This window comes from Trachemys scripta, chromosome 12, assembly GCF_013100865.1.
Source record: "Trachemys scripta elegans isolate TJP31775 chromosome 12, CAS_Tse_1.0, whole genome shotgun sequence".
NCBI lineage: Eukaryota > Metazoa > Chordata > Testudines > Emydidae > Trachemys > Trachemys scripta.
In genome coordinates this window covers 18,791,196-18,816,177 of record NC_048309.1, presented here as the reverse complement: position 1 = coordinate 18,816,177, position 24,982 = coordinate 18,791,196, and the positions used below count along the sequence as shown (strand labels likewise).

At 41.5% G+C, this 24,982-nt stretch overlaps 1 protein-coding gene across 3 annotated transcripts in view; it reads right to left on the bottom strand.

Annotated features, from left to right (window-relative positions):
- The window catches only part of SLC13A3 (solute carrier family 13 member 3), a 41,513-nt gene that overhangs the window by 9,302 nt on the left and 7,229 nt on the right, over positions 1 to 24,982 (bottom strand). For 2 of the 3 annotated variants that reach the window (XM_034787107.1, XM_034787109.1), the window contains exons 2-11: positions 20,464 to 20,729; positions 19,464 to 19,627; positions 14,178 to 14,244; positions 13,218 to 13,403; positions 9,602 to 9,727; positions 5,467 to 5,562; positions 3,027 to 3,131; positions 1,814 to 1,911; positions 827 to 939; positions 331 to 492 (exon numbers count right to left, since the gene is read on the bottom strand). In XM_034787107.1, coding sequence (XP_034642998.1) covers positions 331 to 492; positions 827 to 939; positions 1,814 to 1,911; positions 3,027 to 3,131; positions 5,467 to 5,562; positions 9,602 to 9,727; positions 13,218 to 13,403; positions 14,178 to 14,244; positions 19,464 to 19,627; positions 20,464 to 20,729 — 1,383 coding nt within the window. Of the gene's footprint in view, positions 1 to 330; positions 493 to 826; positions 940 to 1,813; positions 1,912 to 3,026; positions 3,132 to 5,466; positions 5,563 to 9,601; positions 9,728 to 13,217; positions 13,404 to 14,177; positions 14,245 to 19,463; positions 19,628 to 20,463; positions 20,730 to 24,494; positions 24,654 to 24,982 lie in introns of those variants that run through there. The other variant, XM_034787108.1, reaches the window with a different exon arrangement.

Below are 24,982 nucleotides of genomic sequence, written 5' to 3'. Positions count from 1 at the left end.
ATACTGTATGTGACCTGGTTATCAGGATAGTTACAGCGTGGCTATATTTTGTCATGTTTAAATCCTTGTTCTCTTAGGTTACGCTTTGTTCCTGCTGTTCAGACAAGTCTGTCTGTCACTGTGGCCACCACAGGGCACAAGCCCCCAAAAGGAAGAACTGTAGGGGCTGAACCCAGTCAGGCCTGCTGAGTCATCATGCTGGTACACAAGGTTCTGTAGCGCAGGGCCTGGTCTGATAAGGTAAAGGCACAAGGCCTACCACCTAAGGGTGTGCGCTGAGAGAGACCACAGAGGGGTCAAAGCTGGCCCCATCATGGTGACGTATCTTACCAGTTCTGCCAGGATAGGCAGGAAGATTATAATTGTGGCCGTGTTGCTGGCAAACTCTGTGAATAAGGCGATCACTATTGTGATAAGCACGACAGCCACCGGCGGCGGCACGTTCTCCAGGGGATGCAGGTGGCCTCCGATCCAGACAGACAAGCCTGACTCCTGCAGCAGGAGAGAAAATGCAGCAGGTTTTATATCCGAGTTCCTGCATTTCCATGCAAGACTCAGATCATTTCGCAGAATTGCAAACTACATATAGATAGAGATCACTTCGCCCACCCACCTCTGAAATGCAGCCACCCTGGGGTGGGCGGGGAAGGGGGGTGCATGTTATAGCCCTTAGATGTCAGATCCAGTCACTCAACTGCCATACACTGCAGGTGCAAAATTGCAGGAGCAAAGTCAGAAGCCAAACTGATACTCTTTTAAAAACCATGGGCATAGAGTAGAATGACAGCAAGGTAACATTGATGATGGGCATCACTCCAAAAACTACCTCACATCCTTTTGCCATGGCAAATCCTCCACCGAGCAGCAAGATAATGTTCCAAGGTACAGTCTCTTGGGCCCTTCTCCAAGACAGCAAGGGCGGATTCTCAGTGTTTGATGCTAGACAGAGATCCCCACCAAACACACACACACAGAGATTAACAAATAACTTGTCATCCGATAAAATAGCTACGTTACTCACTGGTGTCAAAGTTAGCTGATGATCACTTAATAACGAACACATGGATATTTCAATTTCAATTAAACAGGCAGCAAAAAAGTTCTAGCAGTTAAGGTTTTCTTGGCTTTTTCTCAGCTGGTTTTTTTATTAACAAAAAAGGACAATTTCCTTGGTGTAACAGACATAGATATTCTCCTCTCTGACATCTGGCAGATTACGGCAGGAGGAAGTTTTCTGACATTTGTAATTTTGTGGACAAGTTCATCATCGTATAATTTTCTACTTGCAGCTCAAAGTGGTAGGAGCTTTCTAGGAAGGAAATTGCTGTGTCTCCCCCAGAAGGTCACTTCTGAATAAGAACTCAATTGTTGTGTCATATGGAAAGGTAAACTGGTAGGGCTGTCATGTTCTGTGAACTAAAGACACCCACATTTCACCCAATGGGAGTCTGAGGACCTGCCCGGAGCCTGAAAGCAACACCTAATTTGCATGAAATGACGTAATGGCAGTTGCTTTTGTTTTGTGCTGCTTTGCTGTAAGATGAGCCCCATGGGCTTCACAAGCTGCACGTCCAATTAAAGATGAAGGTGGCCATAGCCATATGGGTAACATTTTCATAAGTGACTCAGGCACTTAGGCGCCTAAGTCTCATTGAAAGTCAATGGGACTTAGGTGCTTTTCAAAATGTTACCCCATCCCTGCTGACTGAGTACCCTGCCTTACTATTATGTGCTGAGCTCCTGCAGTGCGCTCACCTTATAGAGAACACAGAAGAAGGGGACAGAGTCCCTACCCTGAGGGCTTACAACCTACCTTTTAAGTCAAACCACCATTTACAGGATGGTCTTTGTGAAGGGAAGAAGAACAGTATGGTCACTATGGCGACTCCAGTAACCGCATCTGAGACAAACCTGTCCAGGAGGAGCAGAAACACTTGTAAGCAGCAAAAGTCTTGAGATTTGTCAAGTTTATAAAAATTGGGATTTACCAAAGAGGATTAGGATTTTGCATCAACAACACTCATTGTTCTTGATTAGTTTTTTTAAAATTCTCCTCTGAGCTACATTTCTAAGATTGGTTGTGACTCCTTTAGAAAACTGATCAGACACACTGAAAACACAAAAACCTGGTTTTAAAAAAACATGGACGGGGTGGCAGTGCTGGCTGCTCGAATGACTGAATCACTTTCTGTTGTTAGAGTTTGTGAGAAGAATACCGATTATGGAGGTCTGGGGAGATTGCCTAAGCTGGTTGCAGGGAAGTAGAAAAATCAGATCATTGGCCTTTTTTGGTTATGATCTCTTTGTAAAATGCTCAGCTTCTAAAATGAAGAGTGTGATATAAAAACTCTAGGCCCCAATTCAGCAAAGCATTTAAGCTTTAACTTTAAGTAACTGTTAAATATTGAGAACAAAATTAATCTGTAAAGTATGTACTTGATTCTCATTAGAGCCAAGCATGTGGTGATCTCCTTTTCTGAATTTGAATAGTCTGTTGAACTGTATCCCTAGAGAAATAGAGCTGGGCTCTTTTCTGTGCAGAAACAACTCACTCTCGCTCTGTGAGTATTATTATTATTGCCTTTATGGTTCTTAATCTTTGTCTTCACATAAGAAAGGTCTGGATGTCACAACAGAGAAAAGGTTGCAAAGCAGAGAGAAAAGCACTAAGGGGTGAACTCCTGCAGCCTTTATTCAGCCCAAACCCGCACTGAACTCAATGGCCTGCCCAAAGACTTCAGGACTTGGCCCTAAAAGTATCAATAGGCAACATTCCCAGAGCTCAGGCCATAGGGCTGTCAGGAAATAGATGTGAGCATTTTCAATACTAACATCCCACTAGGCTTCCACTACCTCCTCTTGGAAACAAACAATTAAAATGGTTCTAGAGAGATACATAAGGCTCAGCTCCATTTACTCCATGAAACCTGAACAGTATAAACAAGGACAATGGAAAACACAGGGATCTCAAAAGCCTGGAAATACTATTGAAAAAATGTTACAATGGATTGAAAATAGAATCTTACCCAGGAGTGAATAAACTTGCCCAACCTGGGATGAATTTTGGGTCCCGGGAGAACAGCAGGATTGCAAACAAGCAGAAGAGGAAGAGAACTGCCCGTTCTGCAAACCTAAAGTGTAAGGAGATGCGATTAAAATCGAGTCATGCTAATGAAGTGAACATGAGTTACCTTTCCCGGGTCACCTTTAACTACTAGTGATGATTTCACTACATTTCAAGCCTTAGCTTAGAAAGGTGAAACTTCACGCATGACACATGGGGACTTTCCCTCTCTGAGAGCAGAATGTAGACTGTATCCCCTACTGACGGTGTGAATAACTGAGAGCTGATGAGGGAGGGGATCTTCCAATTGCAGTAACATCTGCTATTGTTAATATTTCTAGTAAGGACCTGGGGGGGAAATCCTGACCTGAATGAAGTCAGTGACATAACTCCCATTGACTTCAGTGGAGCTTGGATTTGACCAAGACATGTCCAAAATATTGCCTTAAAACCTCTCAAAGACACAAGGAAGGAGGGATACTTAAACCACTGAGAAGAAATCACTTGGGTTGAATTTAAGCTAATCAAATTTATAGCACATGGCTTAATGGGCTTTCTCTGCTCCTAAAACTCAAAGTGGGACTTTGATTCTTACAATGACATTTTGCAGGCTGGTCCATAATGTACTGAAGGAAAAAAAATAAACCAATTTCTTTCATTTAGAGCACACAAGAATAATAATTAGAATGTTTGTTTGTGCTGCGCTACCTACATCAGTGAACCCTCACAATATCTCTGTGAGTAAAGCTGGGTGATTTTTTTTTTTTTTTTTTTTTTGGCAACCAGTAAATTCACTTTAAAAAAATGCATTTTGGGGGATACTGAAACTATCAGTGAATTCAGGTCAAATTCAGCCAATACTTTTGGCAGAATAAATGGATTATTTCCCCCCCCCCAAAAAAAACAGTCAAAATGGTTTATTTTGACCATTTTGAAACAAAACATTGAGGACTTGTCTAGACCAAGAGTTAATGTGCAGCAAGCTGATGTGGAAAACTACAGCACACTAGCCTGCCACACAGGAACTATGCGCATGGACTCTGCTGCCACTCACTAAAAGTGCCGTCGTGTGCTTGCATCTACTCCCGCGTCAAGGCAGTGTAGGTAAAAGAGCACTAGAGAACCTTTAGTGAGCTGCAGCAGGGTCGACACAGACAGTGCATCTATACCCCAGCTGTCTGCTTGCTAGCTGTTTGTCTAGACAAGCCCTTAGACCTTTTGTTTCAAAATATAGCTATATTTATAAGGATGAGAACCACCAAAAATTCAACAAAATAATCCATTTCAGATCAAAAAACACCCCAAAACCAAAACAAAAAGCTGGAAAAATGGGTTGTTTCATTTCAGGTGTTTTTTGATCCAAAATGAATTTTGGAGGGGTTTGGTTCCAGCAAAAAAAACCCAAAGAAATTCAGCTTCAATTTGAAACAAACCGATCCTTTTTTTGTTATATTGGCCAAACTGAAACGTCCGTTGTTCGCTCAGCTCTCTCTGTGAGTATGCAAACACTATTTTACAAATGAGGAAACTGAGACGCAGCAAAAGACAGACCTACATTTTCAGAAATATCCACTAACTTTGGTTGCCTAGATTTTTAGTGTCCAATTTGAAACAGATAGGGCCTGATATTCAATTTTCCTGCTATACATCTTTTTCTGGCATCTCATTCTGTAAGTTTAACCATCTCTGATGCCCTTTCACCCACTCTCCAATATGTAAAAGTTCCTCAGGATTTGTTCAAAAAACTGTATTGAAATATCAACACAGATCTGGCTTAATCTAACCAAAGCCAGAAATAGCAGAGTTATGCTTGAAATGCCATCCTGGGAAGTCGAACACATCTTGTTTTCTCTTCACATGACTGATTAATAGATCTCAGAGAATAATTCACAATGAATAATGTATTCCACAAAAATTCATCTAATTTTCTGTTCACAAATTGCCCACAAACAGATCAGAAAATAATTGAATTATATTCTTTATATTCATCATGAATCTCTTCAGCAAATAATACCTGCTCTGCAGACCATTCATAAACAGCTTTCCATGAATATTAAAAATTCACACTGTATTGGCTAGGTACATAAGTCACATGATATTGTTTCTGTTTCCTGATTAAAAGACTTACAGTGTGTAATTAAGACAGCATGAATTAGCATCTACAATTGAAAATTGGCATTTGTGGAATATTTGAGCTACATGTTTGTTATCTGCAATTATCTGTATTAGCAAAGACAGAGCAACTGAATGTTTGAGGAAAACAAACTCAAAATGGTCACACATACTAACAAATGGAAATTCACTGACAAATTCTAACAGATATCCTCAGTTTCCCTCCCCAGAAATGTTGTTTCCAGCCTGGTTGATTTCTCTGTCATTTTTGTTCCCTTTTTGCGACTCACTTCATTGGCCCCAGTTTCTGATAATCCTCCTTTATGACTCCTCGGGCTCGGTCTTCTGCATCCATTCTTATTTCTGACTTTTTCTTTCTGCAATGCCTACCAACACAGAAATCACATCCACCACTCATTTCCACAGGTTCATATGGGAACTCAAACACTGATGTTCATGTTTTCTATTCCTGCACACACCTATTCAGGGCATGCACAGAGTGGCTGCAAGGAAGGCTTAGGAGGATAAAGGGTTCAGCATGGGCCAGTGATTTCAGAAAACCAGTATCATATGGATCCATTTCATAATACAGTACATACTTCCAGTCTCTTAGACAGACTTCCCATCTCTCAGACAAGTTATATATAATGCCACAAATAATATTAATGACACCCTTACTCAAACTGAGTTGTACCTTACCTGGCGAATAGACCTATAAACATCAGTGGGACTACTCATGTAGTAATATGGCACTCAATATGAGTAAAGGTGGCAAAATCTAGCCATTAATGTATTGGACAGTGGATATTATAGCTCGATATTCCCACCCTCTCATGACAAGATACAAATGTGCTTGCAGAATCTGTGAGCACATTCATTTATGTGCACAAACAGACATTAATGCACCCAATTGTCCATATGGCATGCATAGATGGGGTGAGCCACAGGCAAAGAGATAAGCGCTCAAGTTCTGAGCAGACGCTTTTTGATGCCTGCCAGAAACGTGGCTCTAGTTACCAACAGAAAAGCTCTGGTGCTGCCTAGAAACCATTGGGCTGAATTCTCCCTGGGTTATGAGTATGTAAATTTCATTAGTGCTCAGGGTGGGGAGCAAGGTGTGTTCCTTGAGGTAGAATACACAGTTCCTGCTCAGGGCAGGTTTAATTGTTGCAGTGGTAAAAACAGAGGAAACCACAGGAGCCTTATCTACACTAGGGCTCTCACTAGTGGTACTATTCCCTAGTGTAAACAAGGCCAATATTTATCCTACTTTGTGTTGCCTTTCGCCCCAGGATTATGCAAAGGAGACTTTGGCCGCTACACTAAAGAAGCTTATTTGTGGTAATCACAGCCTGTGTTCACAGAGACTGTTCAGAATGTAAATGAGAGTGAAGTTGTCAGATTTGCAGATTTCATCACTTTTAGCAGATGACTGCATCAGCCACTTGATTGAGAAGAGAGCAAGGTGGGAAATAAGAATCTCCCCTCCCTTCCCTTCCCCCCCCCCACCCCCTCAAGTCACCAGCAACTTTCTGGGCAATCTCTAATTTATGCAAAGCACTCGCTGATGATAAATATGTGAGGAATTTTTAACAACAGGGGCTGGCATTTTAATATGCTTCTCTTCATTAGCCAGGCTAAGCCTTCTAAGCAGGGAACCCTGGACTCGTACACAGTCTGACTCTTAAACAATACGTGTGCATATGAATGATATATTCATCACCAGCTGCTTCGTGTCCTATCAGTGTCATGTGGTTAAAATACATTTCTAATACTTCCTGGGACCTTGATTACATTTGAAAAGCCAGACTTACACCGTTAGATATCTGATTCTGTGATACTAAGACTGATTAATTCATTTGTTGTTTTAAATGGATGTCCAATGGTTAGATCCTTTATAAAGATGCATGTTTGACCATCCAAAAATTCCTGAGTCTCCAATAGATATTGGGGATGTCCATAAATTACATAACACATTTATTGGTGATGTTAAAGACCCACCCACCCTTTGTAACACTAACACTGAAACAAACACACAAGATTAAGAACCCACCTACCCCCTAATGCATTATGTAATTTATGGACAGCCCCTTACACAGTACTCTGATTCTTTTAGTAGCTGCAGCTTTACCCAAGGACATCGAGACAACCCCTTGTTATCCAAAATGCTTTTGAGTAAATGCTTTTGCTGCACCTCCCTGAGTGATGGTAGTAGGTCAACAGAAACATTCTTCTGGTGACCTATAAAAACTGCCTCTACGCTGGAGATTTAGGTTTGCATAGCTGAAGCATTCAGGGGTTGGATTTTTCACACCCTTGCATGCCTAAATTTTAAGTGTAGACCAGGCCAAAATCTGGATTCTTTAATAGGCTTTAATTTCTGTTTGTGTTTCTTTAGCTTGATTTTTCTAGGCCCTGACCCTGCCAACACTTAAGACTTGTCTACACTAGAAAGTTTAATTGTACTGGTTTAGTTAAAGCAGCAAAATAATCCTAGTGTTGATACAGTTGTAACTACATAAAAGTGTTTATACTGGTATAATTTACTCCAGTTCAGGGTGGGGTGTAAGGCATCTTTATACTGATATAACTACATCTGCACTAGGGTTTAGATCAGTATAACTATATTGGTTTAAAAAAAAAATCACACCCCTAACCAACATAGTTACACTAGTATAACTTTTTTAGGACAGAGAATCCTTAAATACATGACTTCAGTGGGATTACTTAAAGACCCAGTTCATCAAGGCAATTAACTCTTATTGAAATCTATGGGATTTAAACACACACTCAAAATTAAGCACATGCTTAAGTGCATTGCTGAATCAGACGAACAAAGTTATGTACATGTTTTCACGTTTGAAGGATCAGGGACTTACACTGGTTATTTCCTATTGCATTGAAAAAGTCCCCTAGTAATTCCTATTTTCTGTGTCACTGATAGAATTATATACTTGGGTAATCCTAATGTGCACCTATTTTTTTTCCTTTTCATTTTTTCTCCTGAAGTTAAAAACCAATAAACATTAAAAAAAAAAAAAATTCAAAAGCGTCTCTTAGAAATTGTATATGCTCTATGCAGGATACAGAAATGTGTGTTCATTAATAACATGTGTGAAAATGGAAAGAAAAAAAGAGAGGCTTCAAAATGCTGCCAACTTCTCAACAATGCACCTGATTAAAGCACATCAAGTGTAGCATGTAGTGGAAGTTGGAGAGGACGTTGCAAGTACCCAGGTTAGGGGAAAGATTTACAATAAAACTGTTTTACAGATTAGTTGTAGATTAACACACTGAAAAAAAATCCCAGTGTTATGAAATCACTGACGTTTAATCCCTGTCACAAAGTAACCTCTCCAGGGGCCAAATTTTCAACCTTAAAATGAAATCCTGACTCCACTGAATTCAATGGAAATTTTGCCGTGGACTTCAGTGGGGCCAGGATTTCACCCAGAGTCTCTAAAGACTTGCTTCTGCACTGAAGTAAATGGGAGCTTTGCCACTAACTTCCCTGGGCACAGGATCAGGTAGTAAATGTGAGCCTATGTTCACTGACTGCATGTGCAAATCACATTGTTGTGCGTGTCAGTTGGAGGCCAACTACCTAAGTGCCAGATTTGTGCACACAAACGCCCACGTGCACCTCCAAACGACTGTGTGCCCAACATTTGCAGGCTCAGATGTGCAGGCTAGTTAAAGCTAGCTGTAAATTGAGACCCTTGGGTGAGATTTTCAAAAGTGCTCGGCATTGGCCTAAATGCTCCCATTAAAGTCCATGGTAAAACTCCTGGATTTCAATGGGAACAGAGTTAGGCCAATGTTAAGTGCTTTTGAAAGTCCCATCTTTTGGGTCAGATCCTGTATTAGGGTAAATTGTCATCACTCTGTTGATCTCAATTAAGCTATTCTAATTTACATCACCTGACAATGTGGGCCTTGATGTCAAGTCTTGAAAAAGTAGAATTCATGAAAGGGTTTTTGATTAGAGCTGGTTGGGTAATGGAAAGAAAAACATTCACAAAAAATTTGCTTTCAGTTTTTATCCAAAATTGTGCTTCATCAATCTTTTCTGACCAGGTCTACTCATGTGCCGTATTTTTAACCCTTCACAATCTCTCCCATGAACTTTCTGAACAGAATATCAAATAATATTATAATGCTGAGCTCTGCATTCATCACTTATGGGGCAATTTCTCTTGTTATTCATCACGCTGAATTTACTCAAATAGGAGCTTTTAGCTGAACATACATGACATACGTCTAGCTTTGTATAGAACAAGTATCGACTGAGTTATTGCAACATGTACAGATGAAATGTCTAAGGGCCTGATCCAAGAATCCCATTGATTTCACTGGGCCTTGGATCAGGACCAGATAAACTGCTTGCTTACAATGTAGTCACAATTAGATTAGAGATAAGAGTACCTTAGGTTAATTCCCCCGTACAGGAAACTGATCCATAACCATCCCAGGAAAAGGAAAAGCAGCATTAAAGGAAATGCAAACACAAACCAGGATCCGAAGTTCACCACATCACACCCTGGAAAAAAACTTAGAAAATAGGGACTAATTAACCTGAGGCGTGACACACCCCTTTCACAGGAAATGAATTTGAACAGACACATGAAATCAAAATCAAAATGTCATTCAAACTTTCCAGCTGCGCAGTTTTTAGAAAGGTGATTATTTGTATACCAATAGTGCCAACCAGCACCAACTGAGATTGGGACCCTATTGTGCTAGGAGTTATACAAGCATGTCGTAAGAAACGGTCCCTGCTTCAAAGAATTGAAATGGACAATTTGAAATGCCATTTTGGAACAGATCTCTCTAGATTTGCTGGAATTCCCAAATAATAACAACATTTAATATATAGCACTATATAGAAATTAACTCATTAATCCTAATTCATGGTAGAACCCACTTTAAGCGTGTCTGAACATAGACTCATAGACTCATAGACTTTAAGGTCAGAAGGGACCATTATGATCATCTAGTCTGACCTCCCGCATGATGCAGGCCACAAAGCCGTCCCAACCCCTTTCCCTTGACTCTGCTGTTGAAGTCCCCAAATCCTGGGTTTAGAGACTTCAATTAGCAGAGGATCCTCCAGCTAGCGACCCCTGCCCCATGCTGCGGAGGAAGGCGAAAAACCTCCAGGGCCTCTGCCAATCTACCCTGGAGGAAAATTCCTTCCCGACCCCAAATATGGCGATCAGTAGAACCCCGAGCATGTAGGCAAGATTCTCCAGCCAGACCCTCATTGGCCATTGATACTATTTACCAGCGATGGCACGCTGTTCATTTGACTAAAATCACGTTATCCCAACATGAACCTTACAGAAGAGCTCTACCCAAACAGAACCACTTTCATCCATGTCTAGGAAGAACCTTCTATGTAGATCACTGCATGGTTGAGAAATAACTGCAAGTTTACAGTGACAACACTATCTACTTTTTCAGATGGGGAGCCTCTTAGTGTTTAATAATAATCAAAGCACTTTACAAAGGACATCAGTATCATCTGTATTTGACAGATGGGGAAACTGAGGCACGAAGAACTTGTCCACGTTCACCCAGCGGCAGAATCTACTGAGTCCCAGTTTAGTGGTCTAGCCACTAGGCAACACTGCCATCCAGGACAGAAATAGTGCGTGCCTTGTTTTCCTTTTTCACCACATAATGGACAACTTATAAAGTGCTCGCTGTTGCCCGGGTTCACCAAAACACTTAACCATCAGAAGCAAGTCTAAGGGGAAAAACAGTTCAAAAGAAGGGGCAGTTTTTCAAAGAGACATTATTAAGGGCACACAAGCAAACTATCCCACTGCATAGGAAAGATAGGAAGTATGGCAAGAGACTACCCTGGCTTACCCAGGAGATCTTCAATGATCTGAAACGCAAAAAAGTCCTACCAAAAGTAGAAACTTGGTCAAATTACGACACATGAATATAAAAACAACAACATATGCATGTAGGGACAAAATTAGAAAGGCCAAGGCATAAAATTAGATTAACTAGCTAGAAACATCAAGGGTAACAAGAAAAGATTCTACAAATACATTAGAAGCAAGAGGAAGACCAAGGAGAGGGTATGCTCATTACTCAATGATGGGGAGAAGACAATCACAGAAAATGTGGAAATAGCAGAAGTGCTAAATGCCTTTTTTGTTTGTTTTCACCCAAAAGGTTGTTAGTGATCTGATGTCTAACATAGTGAACGTCAGTGAAAATGACGTAGGATCTGGGGCTAAAATAGGGAAAGAACAAGTCAAAAATTACTTAGACAAGCTAGATGTCTTCAAGTCATTACGGCCTGGTGAAATACATCCTAGAATATTCAAGGAGCTGACTGAGGAGCTATCTGAGCCACTAGCGATTATATTCATAGAAGACAGGAGAGATTCCAGAGGACTGGAAGAGGGCAAATATAGTGCCAGTCTATAAAAAGGGGATAAGGAGAATCCGGGAAATTACACACCAGTCTGCCAGCTTGTCATATGGTTCAGTACCCGGAAAGATAATGGAGCAAATAATCAAGCAATCAATTTGCAAACACCTAGAAGATAATGTCATAAGTAACAGTCAATATGGATTTGTCAAGAACAAATCATGTCAAACCAACCTAATAACTTTCTTTGACAGGGTAACAAGCCTTGTGGATGGGGGGGAAGTGGTAGACATACCTACCTAGACTTTAACAGTAAGGCTTTTGATACTGTCTCGCATGACCTGCTCATAAACAAACTAGGGAAATATAGCCTAGCTGGAGCTATTATAAGGTGGGTGCATAACTGCCTGGAAAACCATTCCCAGAGAGTAGTTTTCAATGGTTCACAGTCAAGCTGGAAGGGCACATCAAGTGCAGGGCCAGCTCTAGGTTTTTTGCTGCCCCAAGCAAAATGATCTGGACAAACTGGAGAAATGTTCTGAAATAAATAGGATAAAATTCAATAAGGACAAATGCAAAGTACTCCACTTAGGAAGGCACAATCAGTTGCACACATACATAATGGGAAATGACTGCCTAGGAAGGAGTAATGTGGAAAGAGACTTAGGGATCATAATGGATCACAAGCTAAATATGAGTCAACAGTGTAACACTGTTGCCAAAAAAGCAAACATCATTCTGAGATGTATCAACAGGAGTGTTGTAAGCAGGACACAAGAAGCAATTCTTCCGCTGATAAAGCCTCAACTGGAGTATTGTGTCTAGTTCTGGTTGCCACATTTCTGGAAAGATGTGAACAAATTGGAGAAAGTACAGAGGAGAGCAACAAAAATTATTAAAGGTATAGAAAACATGACCTATGAGGAAAGATTGAAAAAATTGGGTTTGTTTAGTCTGGAAAAGAGAAGACTGAGAGGGGACATGATAACAGTTTTCAAGTACATAAAAGGTTGTTAAAAGGAGAAGAAAAATTCTTCTCCTTAACCTCTAAGGATAGGACAAGAAGCAATGGGCTTAACTTGCTGGAAGGGAGGTTTAGGTTGGACATTAGGAAAAACTTCCTAACTGTCAGGGTGGGTAAGCACCAGAACAAATTGCCTAGGGAGGTTGTGTCATTGGAGGTTTTTAAGAACAGGTTCAACAAATACCAGTCAGGAATGGTCTAGTTATTATACTGTCCTGCCTTGAATGCAGGAGACTGGATTAGATGACCTATTGAGGTGCCTTCCAGTCCTACACTTCTATGATTCTAAGTACTTGATTTTAAGCATATGGTTAAGTCCCAAAAACATATGAGAGTGTTTTTCAGAATCAGGTCCTATAGCATTAAGGTGACAACCTACGTATTGTAGCTAAGGTTGAAGGAGCCATTTCCTTTTGAATTCCTACTGTCACTTCCTTTTTCCAAAACTTGCTTTTGAGGGCAAGAACGTCACATCCCTGGCCTCAGCCCAAAGGTAAATTTCCTATAGGAAACATGTGATGGCTTAATTTTGTAGAATTCCCTCTAATAGAAAGAGCAGATCAGCGGAGATTTCATAAACTGATTGTACTCCTAGGACCTGGCTTCCTAAGAATTTCCTCCCATACCTCTTTAGCTGTCCTAGAAGGATGAGATTTGGTGCCGTTCCTGTCAGCGTTGCTGTACCTCCAATGCTGGCTGCATAAGGGATTGAAATGAGGAAACCTTTCCATATGTTTGCCCTGTATTCGTCCTCTTTCTTTAAATCCATGGGAACTTCAATGACAACTTCCTTCTCCTCCATCAGATCTTTGCTTTAAAACATTCCAAAAGAGACTCCATTGAAAGCCCTGGTTTAAATACAGGTGTAACCAATTCAGATCCTCGACAAAAGGAAAACTCTCAACTTTTAGCAACAAGATTAGCAATATCCCAAGGGACGTCTATGCAGAATATTGCAACACATGGGGCCTGCTTGACATCCTCATCATTCAGCTGATGATTGAGAACCACTCTGTACTGGACTGGTCCTGCGAAATGCTGAATCCCTTGACTGCCCTCAATAGGAGTTGAAGGTCCTCACACCTCCGATTAGCCACTCAGCACCTTGTAAGATCAGGCTGTCAAAAAAACTTAACAAAAAGTCAATACTCTTCATGTTAAAATATGAAAAAGGCTTTGATGATCTCAAGCTACGGAGTGGCAAGAAGAGTCTATTCCTGGGGAAGATATTTCTTCTACATCATTTACATATCAAACCTGGACCATCAGAGAGATGTAAATCTTGGTGATTTAAACCTGCTGCCTGACACATTTAATGTTCTCAAAAAAGCAATGCAGACACTTCCCCAGCAGCAGACACATTTCCAATCACATTTTCAAAGTGGCCTGAAAATTTGGCCTTGTGCTGTCTTGTTGAATATATTGGAGAGGGGTTTCTCTAGTCAGGCTGTTGGTAGTCGGGAAATAGAGTAACAGGTGGAATCAAAGAGTTTCATTGATTGAATTTCTCACTCCTAAGGCTGTTTCTATCTGAGGGGATAATTTCCTCACTCAACTCTCCAATATAAACTTTATAATTAACTTACTCCTCAGTACTTGCCAGAAACTGCCGCTCAGTTGGTACAGTGTAAAGTTTATTCTGCTGTAAAGAGGCTGAAAAAGAAAGATTAGGACTTTAAAACAGTTTAAAGCATCTAGAAAAACTCTCCCTGACCCAAACAATGGAATGGAAAGGGCTGCCGTTTTCAAAGAGGAAAATTCACTCCACACACAGAGAGTTCTATGCTGATAAAGCTCAAGGAAGCAGAAGAAGTCAAATCCATTCCTGTTGATCTGAGGGCAGAGCACAAGCAGCAATACAGCCCACTCCCCACAGCCACCACTACACTCTGTAGGACGCCATGTATAACATCGCTCCAAAGATCTCTGGCAGCCTGCTCTCCCTCACCTTGACAAACTCAGCTCCTCCTGTGCGACCAGGACAGGCTACATCTGACCCAGTGGGTTTTTTTATGTCTCTAGTGACATGGATATTCTAATGCAGACTGTATTTCCAGTTTGTAATTTAACCTTTCGGGTATGTGGTGTTTATTTTTTCGTAAACTATGGTTCATTCTTAGGACTCAAAATAATTTTATCAGAATTTTAAAAAATGGTTTGGCCTTGAATTACATCAAGATTGTCCCTGTCCCAAAATCACTTGCCCCCAAAGGATGAGCTCTGAGAGGGTGAAATTTCAGCCCCATGCACCACTTCACTCCCACCTCCAATCCCATTTTGAAGGCTAGAGTAGGACATAGTGGTGATTAGGCCTTATCCCAGGCCGTCTTCACATTGGTCAATTTCACCCAGAGAGCACAGGCAATTTTTAGAGCCCATCAGCCCTCTGAAAGCCACACATTCCAAAGGCTGAACACTCTCAAAGTATAGCATAATCCTCTGAAGGCCATCCCCGGGGCATAAGGCTAAGGAGAACATGGGGAAACTTTCTATCAGACTAGCAACTTCTGCATACAGTCTCAATGAAATGGCACGTTTCAGCAATACATTTTTATAAAACCCCATTCCCCAGATTTTTACCTTGGTCTCAGGGAGATAGTGAATTTTATTAGATTTAAGCCAGAAGCACAATCCTTCATTATACTTGATGTTTGCTATTGCTGCTGAACATTGCTACCCTTGCCATGTTGCTGTACATTTTAGGATTCCAGAGGCCTAGGATTAGGGTTACTAACAATCAAAATGCCCTGCTGATCATCATGGGCATGGACTCAGTGCTATTTTCCCCCCCGCCCCTAGATTTCCCTGCACATACTTCATCCACAAACATTGCCTTCTCTTACCTTCAAGAAAATGTGGTGAACTATGGGGAGAGGACACACTGTTCAAAGTCTTTGGACCTATTTAATCATACACTGAAGAGATCAAGCTCAGTGAACCAGGGAATTTTGCAGTGTCATGTTTTACACATGGCTAATTTATGGAATCAGAGTTAATTCTCTTGGAAAACTGAGCTTTGATTCCAAGGAAGCTATGATAAAGGGATGTAATTGGAAGGAAGAAAATTAACCCATTGGTGACTGTGGACTTTCTCTCTATGGGTAAATAGAGGGCCAAACCAAAGCCTATGCACCACTTAAATCCCACTTAAGCCTTGTGCTGGCCTTTTAAATTAGAGTGTAAATTTCATTTTGTCTATTTTAGATGCTCTCAATGTCTTTCATACTGGGCCCAAGCCCTCTCCCATATAGCAATATGGGAAGGATCCACCCCTTGACACCTGTTCACAGGCCTCCTGGGGCATTGCACTCCCAGAGAACCCCCTTTCTTTTTTTTTTTTTAAACAGAGAGAGAGAGAAGAAAAGACACTGCATAATGGCCACATTCCCAGTGATTGATGAAGTCGTGAGTTATGCAGGTTATCCCAAATGTGTGCCAATAAACTCTTCATCCAGGGCTATACTATCACACAATCTGTACAGGCTACATACTTTACAGAAAGACTGCTCTAGATAAAGTTTAGCTTTAACACTATTGTGCTCTTATTAGACTCCCTTGGCCAGTAAAGACAAGGTGACTTAATAACATGAACCCAACTTTTCAAGCATGGTGTAAAAAGATCATTACTATGAACTTTTAGAGGTTTCTAAAATATATTAAAAAAGTAATTTTTGCATCCCTAAAAATGTGACATTCTGAGGGCTGATATCTTGCAGTCTGCCAGGGGGATAACAAAAGGAAGGGCGGAGCTATGAATTCATAACTTTCTAAGGATATGAAGCTTCCGTTCCTAGCCTTGTTGGACTGCAGGACAGACCCCATGTGATTCTGGAGAAGAAAATCTACATTCAGGAGGAAACATTTTTAAATAACTGTTCAAAGCTGCTCAGAGGAATGAAATGTTGGCAGAGATGGATTAGAGGGCAGAGAGGTGAGGTGGTCAAAGGTGCAGAATACATTCGTTATCACATGGCTCTGCAGTTGATCATGTGGATGTCATGGAGTATATATTTGGAAGTGTCAGAATATAATTAAATTAATTAAGGTTGTGTCTAAGGAATTTACAGCCAGCCTCAAAATGGAAAATTCCAGAAGTCACATGAAGGTGACTCAGCAGGTTTCTAACCCAACTTTGAAAATCAAGGATAGTTGGATATTTCATGGAAGGACAATTATTCAAACACTGTTAAACCCAAGTGAGTCATTCAAGCTTCAACTATCACTTACTATTTACCTAGTTTCTTATAACGGTACCCATAAATGTGGTATCTTCTATGGGTGAACACTAGTCAATACCTTTAGCAATCTATGGCCTTGATTCCACAAACACTTACTTACATAGCTGCAGTAGTTTATTCACATGAGTGAAGATTAAGTGTTTCCAGGCTCAAGGCTTTTCTCATCAATTTTTTCAGACCATTATATATATACACATATCTATATGATCAGTTTGTCAGTCATATACAGTAATTTAAATTATTCAGCTGCATATTAAAAATTTCTACAAGTAATTTCTTAGCCTTTGAGATCCCTTCTGAAAGACAAATGCACTTGAAAGGTACAAATTCTTTAATATATTTTCCCAGCTAAAATGTTTTTTCCAACAGCTAGACTAATTTTCTAGCCTCCTAATTGTTTTTAAATGTACCCATGCAGATTTGCACATGCACATCATCAGATGTCATTCTTAAAAGCAGCTCAAAATGGAGCCCATTTTGCAATATTTTTGCTCATCTAATTTTTGAAATGTATAACATTATACCTTGGAAGTCTAAAATGAGTGTAGCTCTTTCCAAAGGTAACGTGTAAATTGTTCGTTTCATGCAAGCTGTGCAAAAGTTGGGCAACAAAACCTAAACCTAGCTGTGAAACCAATCCTGGTGTCAAGCCAAGTTTCAATAACAGATAAAACCTTAAGGAAAAACCTGGTTCACAGTTCTCATTATCTTTCTAGATACAAACCAAATTCATTGTTCTTGACTGAAAAATTGCTTCAAGCTTTGGTGTTCATTCTAGAAATTCAGCTTGCATTGTCCAGATCACAAATGAAGCTCCCATTCTATTTTCTAAATACGAGGACGAGAGAACAGGGCAAATCTGTCTTGCCATTCATATTAGAGCCAAAGTAGGCTCCACTGTTACTGATTTCTACCTTTCTCCCAGACAAAGAGATACTAGGATATCTGCATTTTGACACCCTATATTTCAGTTGTGAATTTTTCTTTCACTTCTGCTTACTATACTGGCAAGTCTCAACTTCCAAATAAATAACAACAACAACGATGCAGCTAACATATCTGCAAACCATCACTCTGTTGATTCTGTGTATGTTATAGCCCTTGTCTGTCTTGTTTGTTTACATTGTAAATTCATTGGGACAGTATGTACAGTACCTAACACAATGGGCTACCATAGGTCCCCAGTATTAATTGTTCCTTAGGCACTACCATAATAAACATTACAAATAAATAATAAAATCAGCTCAAAGGACAGGGTTAAAGAAAGTTAAAGATCAAACTCACTAAATGCTCTAATTCTGAAAGATCACAAAAAAGAGTGATCATTTGTAATAGACTAAAAATGGTTAAAAATTCATAGAGTAAAAGCAACAAAATGACTTGGATCAAAAATATCTCATGATTGCCATACACTGATTGTGAATTACAACTCTGTAAGAACATGCATATGCTTGAATTCAGTTTTCTACATCTCAGGAATCAGCAGCCACCAAAAAGCCATTACTTAGTAAGGTCTACTTCTGTTTCTGCAGTTCACAAAGGCAATTAGGAGAAGAGAGAGAAGCGACTACTACCCTGACCATCATTAACAGCTTCAGCGGGGACTTCATTTCTATTTTGCTGTTTTTCATCACTGTCTGCCAAAAAAAAAGCCTCCCTGGAAATTATTTTGTGAACAATCAAGCTACTGGGGAAGATTTTTCCCCAATTACGAAGCTCCCTGATTGAACCTGGTGCAATAGCTGTTTATTAATAATCCTTAGCATTTCTGTAGCACTAGTCCTGAGGATATCTCAAAGGTTTATAAGCCTCATTTAACCCTCTAACCCCCCATTGTTATGTCCATTTTACAGTTGGGAAAAGACAGGAACAGAGAGGAGAAATGACTTTTCCAGGATCATACAGCAAATCAGTGACAGGGAATCCTGACTCCAATCCCTTGCTCTAATCACACCCACACTGGAAAAGGGTGTGTGCTGTAAAGGCTTGATCCTAAACCCACGGTAGAAAATGCCATAGCTCTCATTGACTTTAATGGTGCAGGATCAGGGCCTAAAAAGCCAGTGAATGTCTTACCCAGAGCCCACAGATAGGGCCACTATCTGTGCAAAAAGTTATTGTTTGAAAGAGGTATTGGCTGTCTCTCTGCCTATCTAGGTATCAATATGAGTCTCATCACCATCACATCTGGGTGCCTTCATGGGATTGATGTTTTATTTGCACCATTACTTTGCTTATCAGAGCTCTGTGGGTATGTATCACCCACCCTTTCCCTTTTTGCCCCAGGACCCATTTGCAAATCAAATGTTCCACCTCACCAGGTTTGTCTGGTGAAATGTCTTATTCAATAGCTCATGGCTCCCAACGGGTATGAGGTTAACCATGGCTCATAGGAATCTATTCTGATTTGCATGACAGGAGGAGGAGCCAGGATGAAGGGAAGTGATGAGAGAGGATAACATTCCAATGCCCTTTCACCTCCATAATGAAACATAGTCTATTTAAAAGGCCATTCCAATACATATTCAGCTAACAGGCCTGCTTTTGTCCCCATTGAAGTCAATGGAAATTTGGTCACAGAGCTCACTGGGAACTGTCCCCAGGTTGTGCAATCTATTGCGCTATGTGAGCTACCTGGATTTTCTTCATTTTCTCTGTTGAGATCCTTAGATGCTGCTTTGTCTCCAAAGAGGCTCTTCAGAATCGCATTTGCAATTGGAAGCATCATAGCAGTGGAGGCTGTATTGCTTAACCACATGGACAGGAAAGAAGTTGTCAACATCATTCCTAAGATCAGCCTGAAAGGCAGAAAAATTAAGTTTAACAATCTGTGTTTTGCAAGGTCAATTTTAGATTCCAGTAGAGAAAATCCCATGCCACAGTCCCATAAAATTAACAGGAATAAAGCTGGCTGTGGTTATCCTCAGGGCCGGCTCCAGGCACCAGCATTCCAAGCAGGTGCTTGGGGCAGCAATCTGCAAGGGGCTGCAGTCCGTGTGTTTTTGCCGCCCCAAGCAGCACGCCGAATTGCCACCGTGGACGGCGGGGGCAGTCCGTGTGCCATTAGGACGGCACGCGCGTTTACACAGCGGCGGCAATTCGGCGGCAGCTTCTATGTTCAGCTGCCCGCGGTGGCAATTTGGTGGCAGCTTCATTGCCGCCGCCACCGCGGAAACACGCGTGCCGCCCTAACGGCACACGGACTGCTCCCGCCATTGGCGGCGGCAATTCAGTGCACTGCTTGGGGCGGCAAAAACAGTAGTGCCGGCCCTGGTTATCCTATAATATGCCAGAGCATGTATAACTGGGATAAGTGCTAATATGACAAGGCTGAAGTAGTTGCATTTCTCCTCTGCTTCATTACAAGCCAACAAAGGAATGAAAACAACTTGGGCTTAATGAAATCAGCAAGCTCTGAAAAAGGAGAGAGTGTGTGTGTGTATGTGTGTGAGTGAGAGAGAGAGAGAGAGAGAGAGAAGACAGCAGGGGCGTGTGCAATGCTCTTACTAGTGTGCACTATTGACCATTTGTGACACTGTTTTCTTGGCCAATCTGCAGCTCACATGTTGAAATCACCAGAGTTTGAGCCTGGGGAATTAAGGCACGAAGCAAGCACCATTGGTCTGTAGGTTACCTTGCAGGCTGGACTCCCACTAGCATGAGGACCTTCAGGGCAATCCTGCGGTGCAGGTTCCACTCTTCGATGGCTGATGCCATGATTAAACCACTGAGAAAGAGGAAGTTGGTGTCTAAAAAATACTGTGGGCAAACTTTGTTCGAAGGGAGAATCCCCAGAAATGGAAACAAGGTGATTGGCAGCAGAGCAGTCACAGCCAGAGGTAGGGCTTCTGTGCACCAGTACACAGCCATCACGAGGATCACATAAAGGCATTTTCCCTCCTGAAAAAGCAAAAGGAAATGGAGAGAGAGAGAAGCTGACTGCTCTGGAGTTACAAACAAGCCTTCGCATATTGGTACACTTATCACGAACAAGTAAATTGCACCCACTTACCACCAGTGTTCAGGGGTAGGGAGAGCATCGGAGGGGCTCACCCCTCATCTATGTAGAATTTTCCCCAGATCATTCCATTGGGGCAGGATTAAAATCATAGAAATGCAGGGCTGGAAGGGACCTCAAAATGGCATCTAGTCCAGGGCTGAGCATATCTAAAACATCCCTGAAACGTGCTTCTTCAACCTGTTCTTAAAACCTTCAGTAACAAGGATTCCACAACCACCCTTGGAAGTCTAGTCCAGTATGTCACTATCCTTATAATTAGAGAGTTTTTCCTAATATCTACCCTAAATCTCCCTTGCTGCAGATTAAGCCCATTACTTCTTGTCCTACCTTCCAATGGAGAACAATTGATCACCATCCTCATTATAACAGCTGTTAACATATTTGAAGACTGTTATCAGGTCCACCTCAGTCTTCTGTTCTCAAGACTAAGCAATCCCAGTTTTTTTTTTAACCTTTCCTCATAGATCAGGTTTTCTAAACCTTTTATCATTTTTGTGGCTCTCCTCTGGACTCTGTCCAAATTGTCTAGATCTTTCTTAAAATGCAGCACCCAAAAATGGACACAGTACACCAGCTGAGGCCTCACCAATGCCAAGCAGAGCAAAACAATTACCTCCTTTGCCTGACATACAACATTTCTAAACATACATGCCAGAATATTCGCCTTTTTCACAATTGCAACACATTGCTGGCTCATGTTCAATTTGTGATCCACTGTAACCCCCAAATCCTTTTCTAAAGTACTACTACCTAGCCAGCTATTTCCCATTTTGTAGTCGTGCTTTGATTTTCCCTTCCCAAATATACTTTGCACATCTTTACTGAATTTCATCTTGTAGATTTCAGACCAATTCTCCAATTTATCAAGGTAATTTTGAATTCTAATTCTGTCCTCCAAAAGTGTGCAACCCCTCTCAGTTTGGTGTCATCTGCAAATTTTATAAGCATGCTCTCCACTTCATTATCCAAGGCATTAATGAAAATATTGAACAGTAATTGATCCAGCACTGACCCTTGTGTAACTCCACTAGATACGTTCTCCAAGTCTGACAGTGAATCCTTGACACCTGCTTTTTGAGTATGGTCTTTCAACGATTTGGGCACGCACCTTATAGTAATTTCATCTAGATCACATTTCCCTAGTTTTCCTTCTGTGGAATGAAGAGAGGATTCGGGACCTAGAATCTAAGGAATCCTTAATATCCATGCACATCTCAGGGGCTTTGCCATAGCCATTGGGTTATGTGCATGGAGGCTCTGTGCCTCCACATGAAGGGTGGGTACATCTCCCATGTTATGGAGAGGAGAGTCAACTGCCTTCATGCACTGTTTTTTCTCTCCCATCCCCTATGCCTACGGATCTGCACAGGGATGGAAGCAGGAGGAGCAAAACCTGGCTGGAATGGGAAGGGAAATGTGCATTGATCCTTCCGGACATCAGCAACAATAAATCCTCCAGCAACTGCATTAACTTTTGCACTGACACCCCTCTATACCCTTGAGGGTGATTTGGGGGAGAACTGGCAATAAAGGAAACAGAGAAATAATCCACTTGACTAATTATGTTGTTAGTCTTCTGTCTACAATGCTGCTCAAATGAGATGAGAGTTGCTAACACTCTGGGTTTTCCAACAGAGTTTACAGACTGTAATGCAAATATTTTTTTTGCCCTCAGTCCAAGTTCCAGAAACTTCGCAAGGTCAAATGACCTTTTTTCCCTATTGCCCAATCCTCTTCAGCTTCCAGAAAGGAAAGTTTCACCAAAATGAATTTCAACTCAGGTATCATGTTCTGTCTCTTATTGTACCAGTGATTTAAACTGTTTGTCAACATCCCAATGCAAAAGCGCCATCAACGAAGCTCTCAACTGATCTGGTTAGATAAAAGCACAATTCAGAGGGCTAGTTGTAAAGACAAGAGTTTTTATTTTCTGAAAAGAACACTGACAATTTCTACATATTAATTAAGCAATCCAACTCAACAGGATACAACTTGTAGTCTAATAATTCACTTGCAGTGCAGGATCAAAAGCCAAGGTTTACAGACACAATCAGGCGTGAAGAATTGTACTGTGATTCTGAACTGTCAAGTTGCAATTTTGTGGTGTCATCTATTAATCGATAACAAAAATAGCCAATGTTGTATTTTTGACAGAACTGTAGTTTTCTTGATGTAACTTAGTTCAGAACAAAAACTGGATGGACCCCACCTAAAGAAAAGTTTTCATTTAAAACAAGGAGTGTATCTTTAACAGCACCCATCCACCCACCCAAATTTTGATTAGAAGTAAGGAGCCCTAAGAAAACACCCACAACCTCTAAGTGCTTAATGAAACTGAACATTTTGAATTATCAAAGCACTCTCCAAATATTAATGAACTAGTGCTCCCAGCCCCTGGGAGGTTGGTTAGTAAGCATTAAGGGAGTTAGGTGCCTATATTCAACCGATTTCACCTGCTATCCTAGCCAGTGTTCTTTGGCCAGGGCAACTGCTTTGCCAGTTGGTGGGGTGGTCAGGCCCCCCACATCCAATGCATATACTGTCTGTGCAGCATGCACCACCCAGGGAATATGTAGCAATGTGTTCCTCCTGCCCATCATACTATATCCTACTCTGCAGAGCCATTGCATACCTGCACCACTCTGCTTCCCCCACCCCCCAAGCAGCATAGGGATTTGGGGAATAAGTCTCTAGCTCAATTAAAGTTCAGATAATTTTTGGTAGCAAATGCAAACTGTCAAGTGGGTCTTGTGATTGGGTTAATTTTTAACCATTTAATGATTGCTAGGGAAGTCTTGGGCAACCCTGCACTGCCCCGGAGCTGCTTCCAGTTATACCAGAGACAAAACTGGCCCTTTAGAGAATGGCCTCTGCTCCGCTGTGCCCAAGAGATACCTTTGTTCCACTTACGAATCCGGGATTTTTCATGTATGGTACCTACTGCGCACTCTGCAATGGCAGAAGAAGCCAAGCCTTACCTAGCAATGGTTACTACAGAAGACAAACTTCCACTGCCTGGCAGCTTGAAGGAGGTGACAAGAACAACCCATCAGAAGAAGTGAGCTGACATCTTGGAGGGACTTCAGTGGGGACAGTGTTATGGGAGCCAGGGCCGGCTTCAGGTTTTTTGCCTCCCCAAGAAAAAAAAAAAAAGCCAGAGTGTCGTCCCTTGAAAAGTGCCGCCCCAAGCACATGCTTGGAACGCTGGTGCCTAGAGCCGGCCCTGATGGGAGCTATTGGAAGACTTTCTTAGTCAGGCAAAATTTGCTGGGCAATACACATTCATCAGCCCGTTGGCTGCTTAACCCCTCCCTGCCATTTGTCACAGGCTAGGGAGAAGAATCAGTAAGGCTAATGGTTTGCAACCACTTTTGTACATACCGTTTTGTACCTTTTGTACATACCATTTTGTACATACATATTGATACCTTAAGCTTTCAATACCTGTTACTGGTACTCAGAACTCCCTTTCTCTGCCTCCACAATGCGGATCCATGCTGCGGCTTGGTGATAGTCACAGTCCCCTGGCACAATTTGGATAGCATCAAAGGGCCTCTCCAAATTACAACAGCCTCCTTGGGCAGCCATGTTGTGTACTACAGCCCCACAACCAATACACCCCTAAGGCCCTTAGCCACACATACCTGTGCCAGGATAGCCAAAGCGGGAGAGGACTTTCCTCAGTTCCTGTGACAGGGGATTCCGCCCCGGGCCAGAATCTTTGGATCACCATTCACCACTCTGGCCTTTTTGCCCAGGGTAAAAGGGTCAGAGCAGAGGTGAGGATCTCACCTTTGATCACCATTGTCTGGCATACAAATACTATCAGCCTCCGGATTGCTTGCAAACTGTTCACAATTTGACATTCATACTGTTTTGACTGGCCACAAAGGTCACATGGTCTATTCACTGAGTGGGTGACCACAAGCATTGGAATCAGATTTCCACTCAGAATACTGGCTTCTTCCAATTATTCTGTAAATCATCATGTAACACATGATTTGTTTGAAAACATTCTGGCTAGCAAACAGAGGTTAAATGACTTACCCAAGGTCACACTGCAAATCAATGGCAGAGCTTGGATCCCAGCTCTCTGTTCTCACCCGCTAGACTACACTCCCTTGCCAGAAGC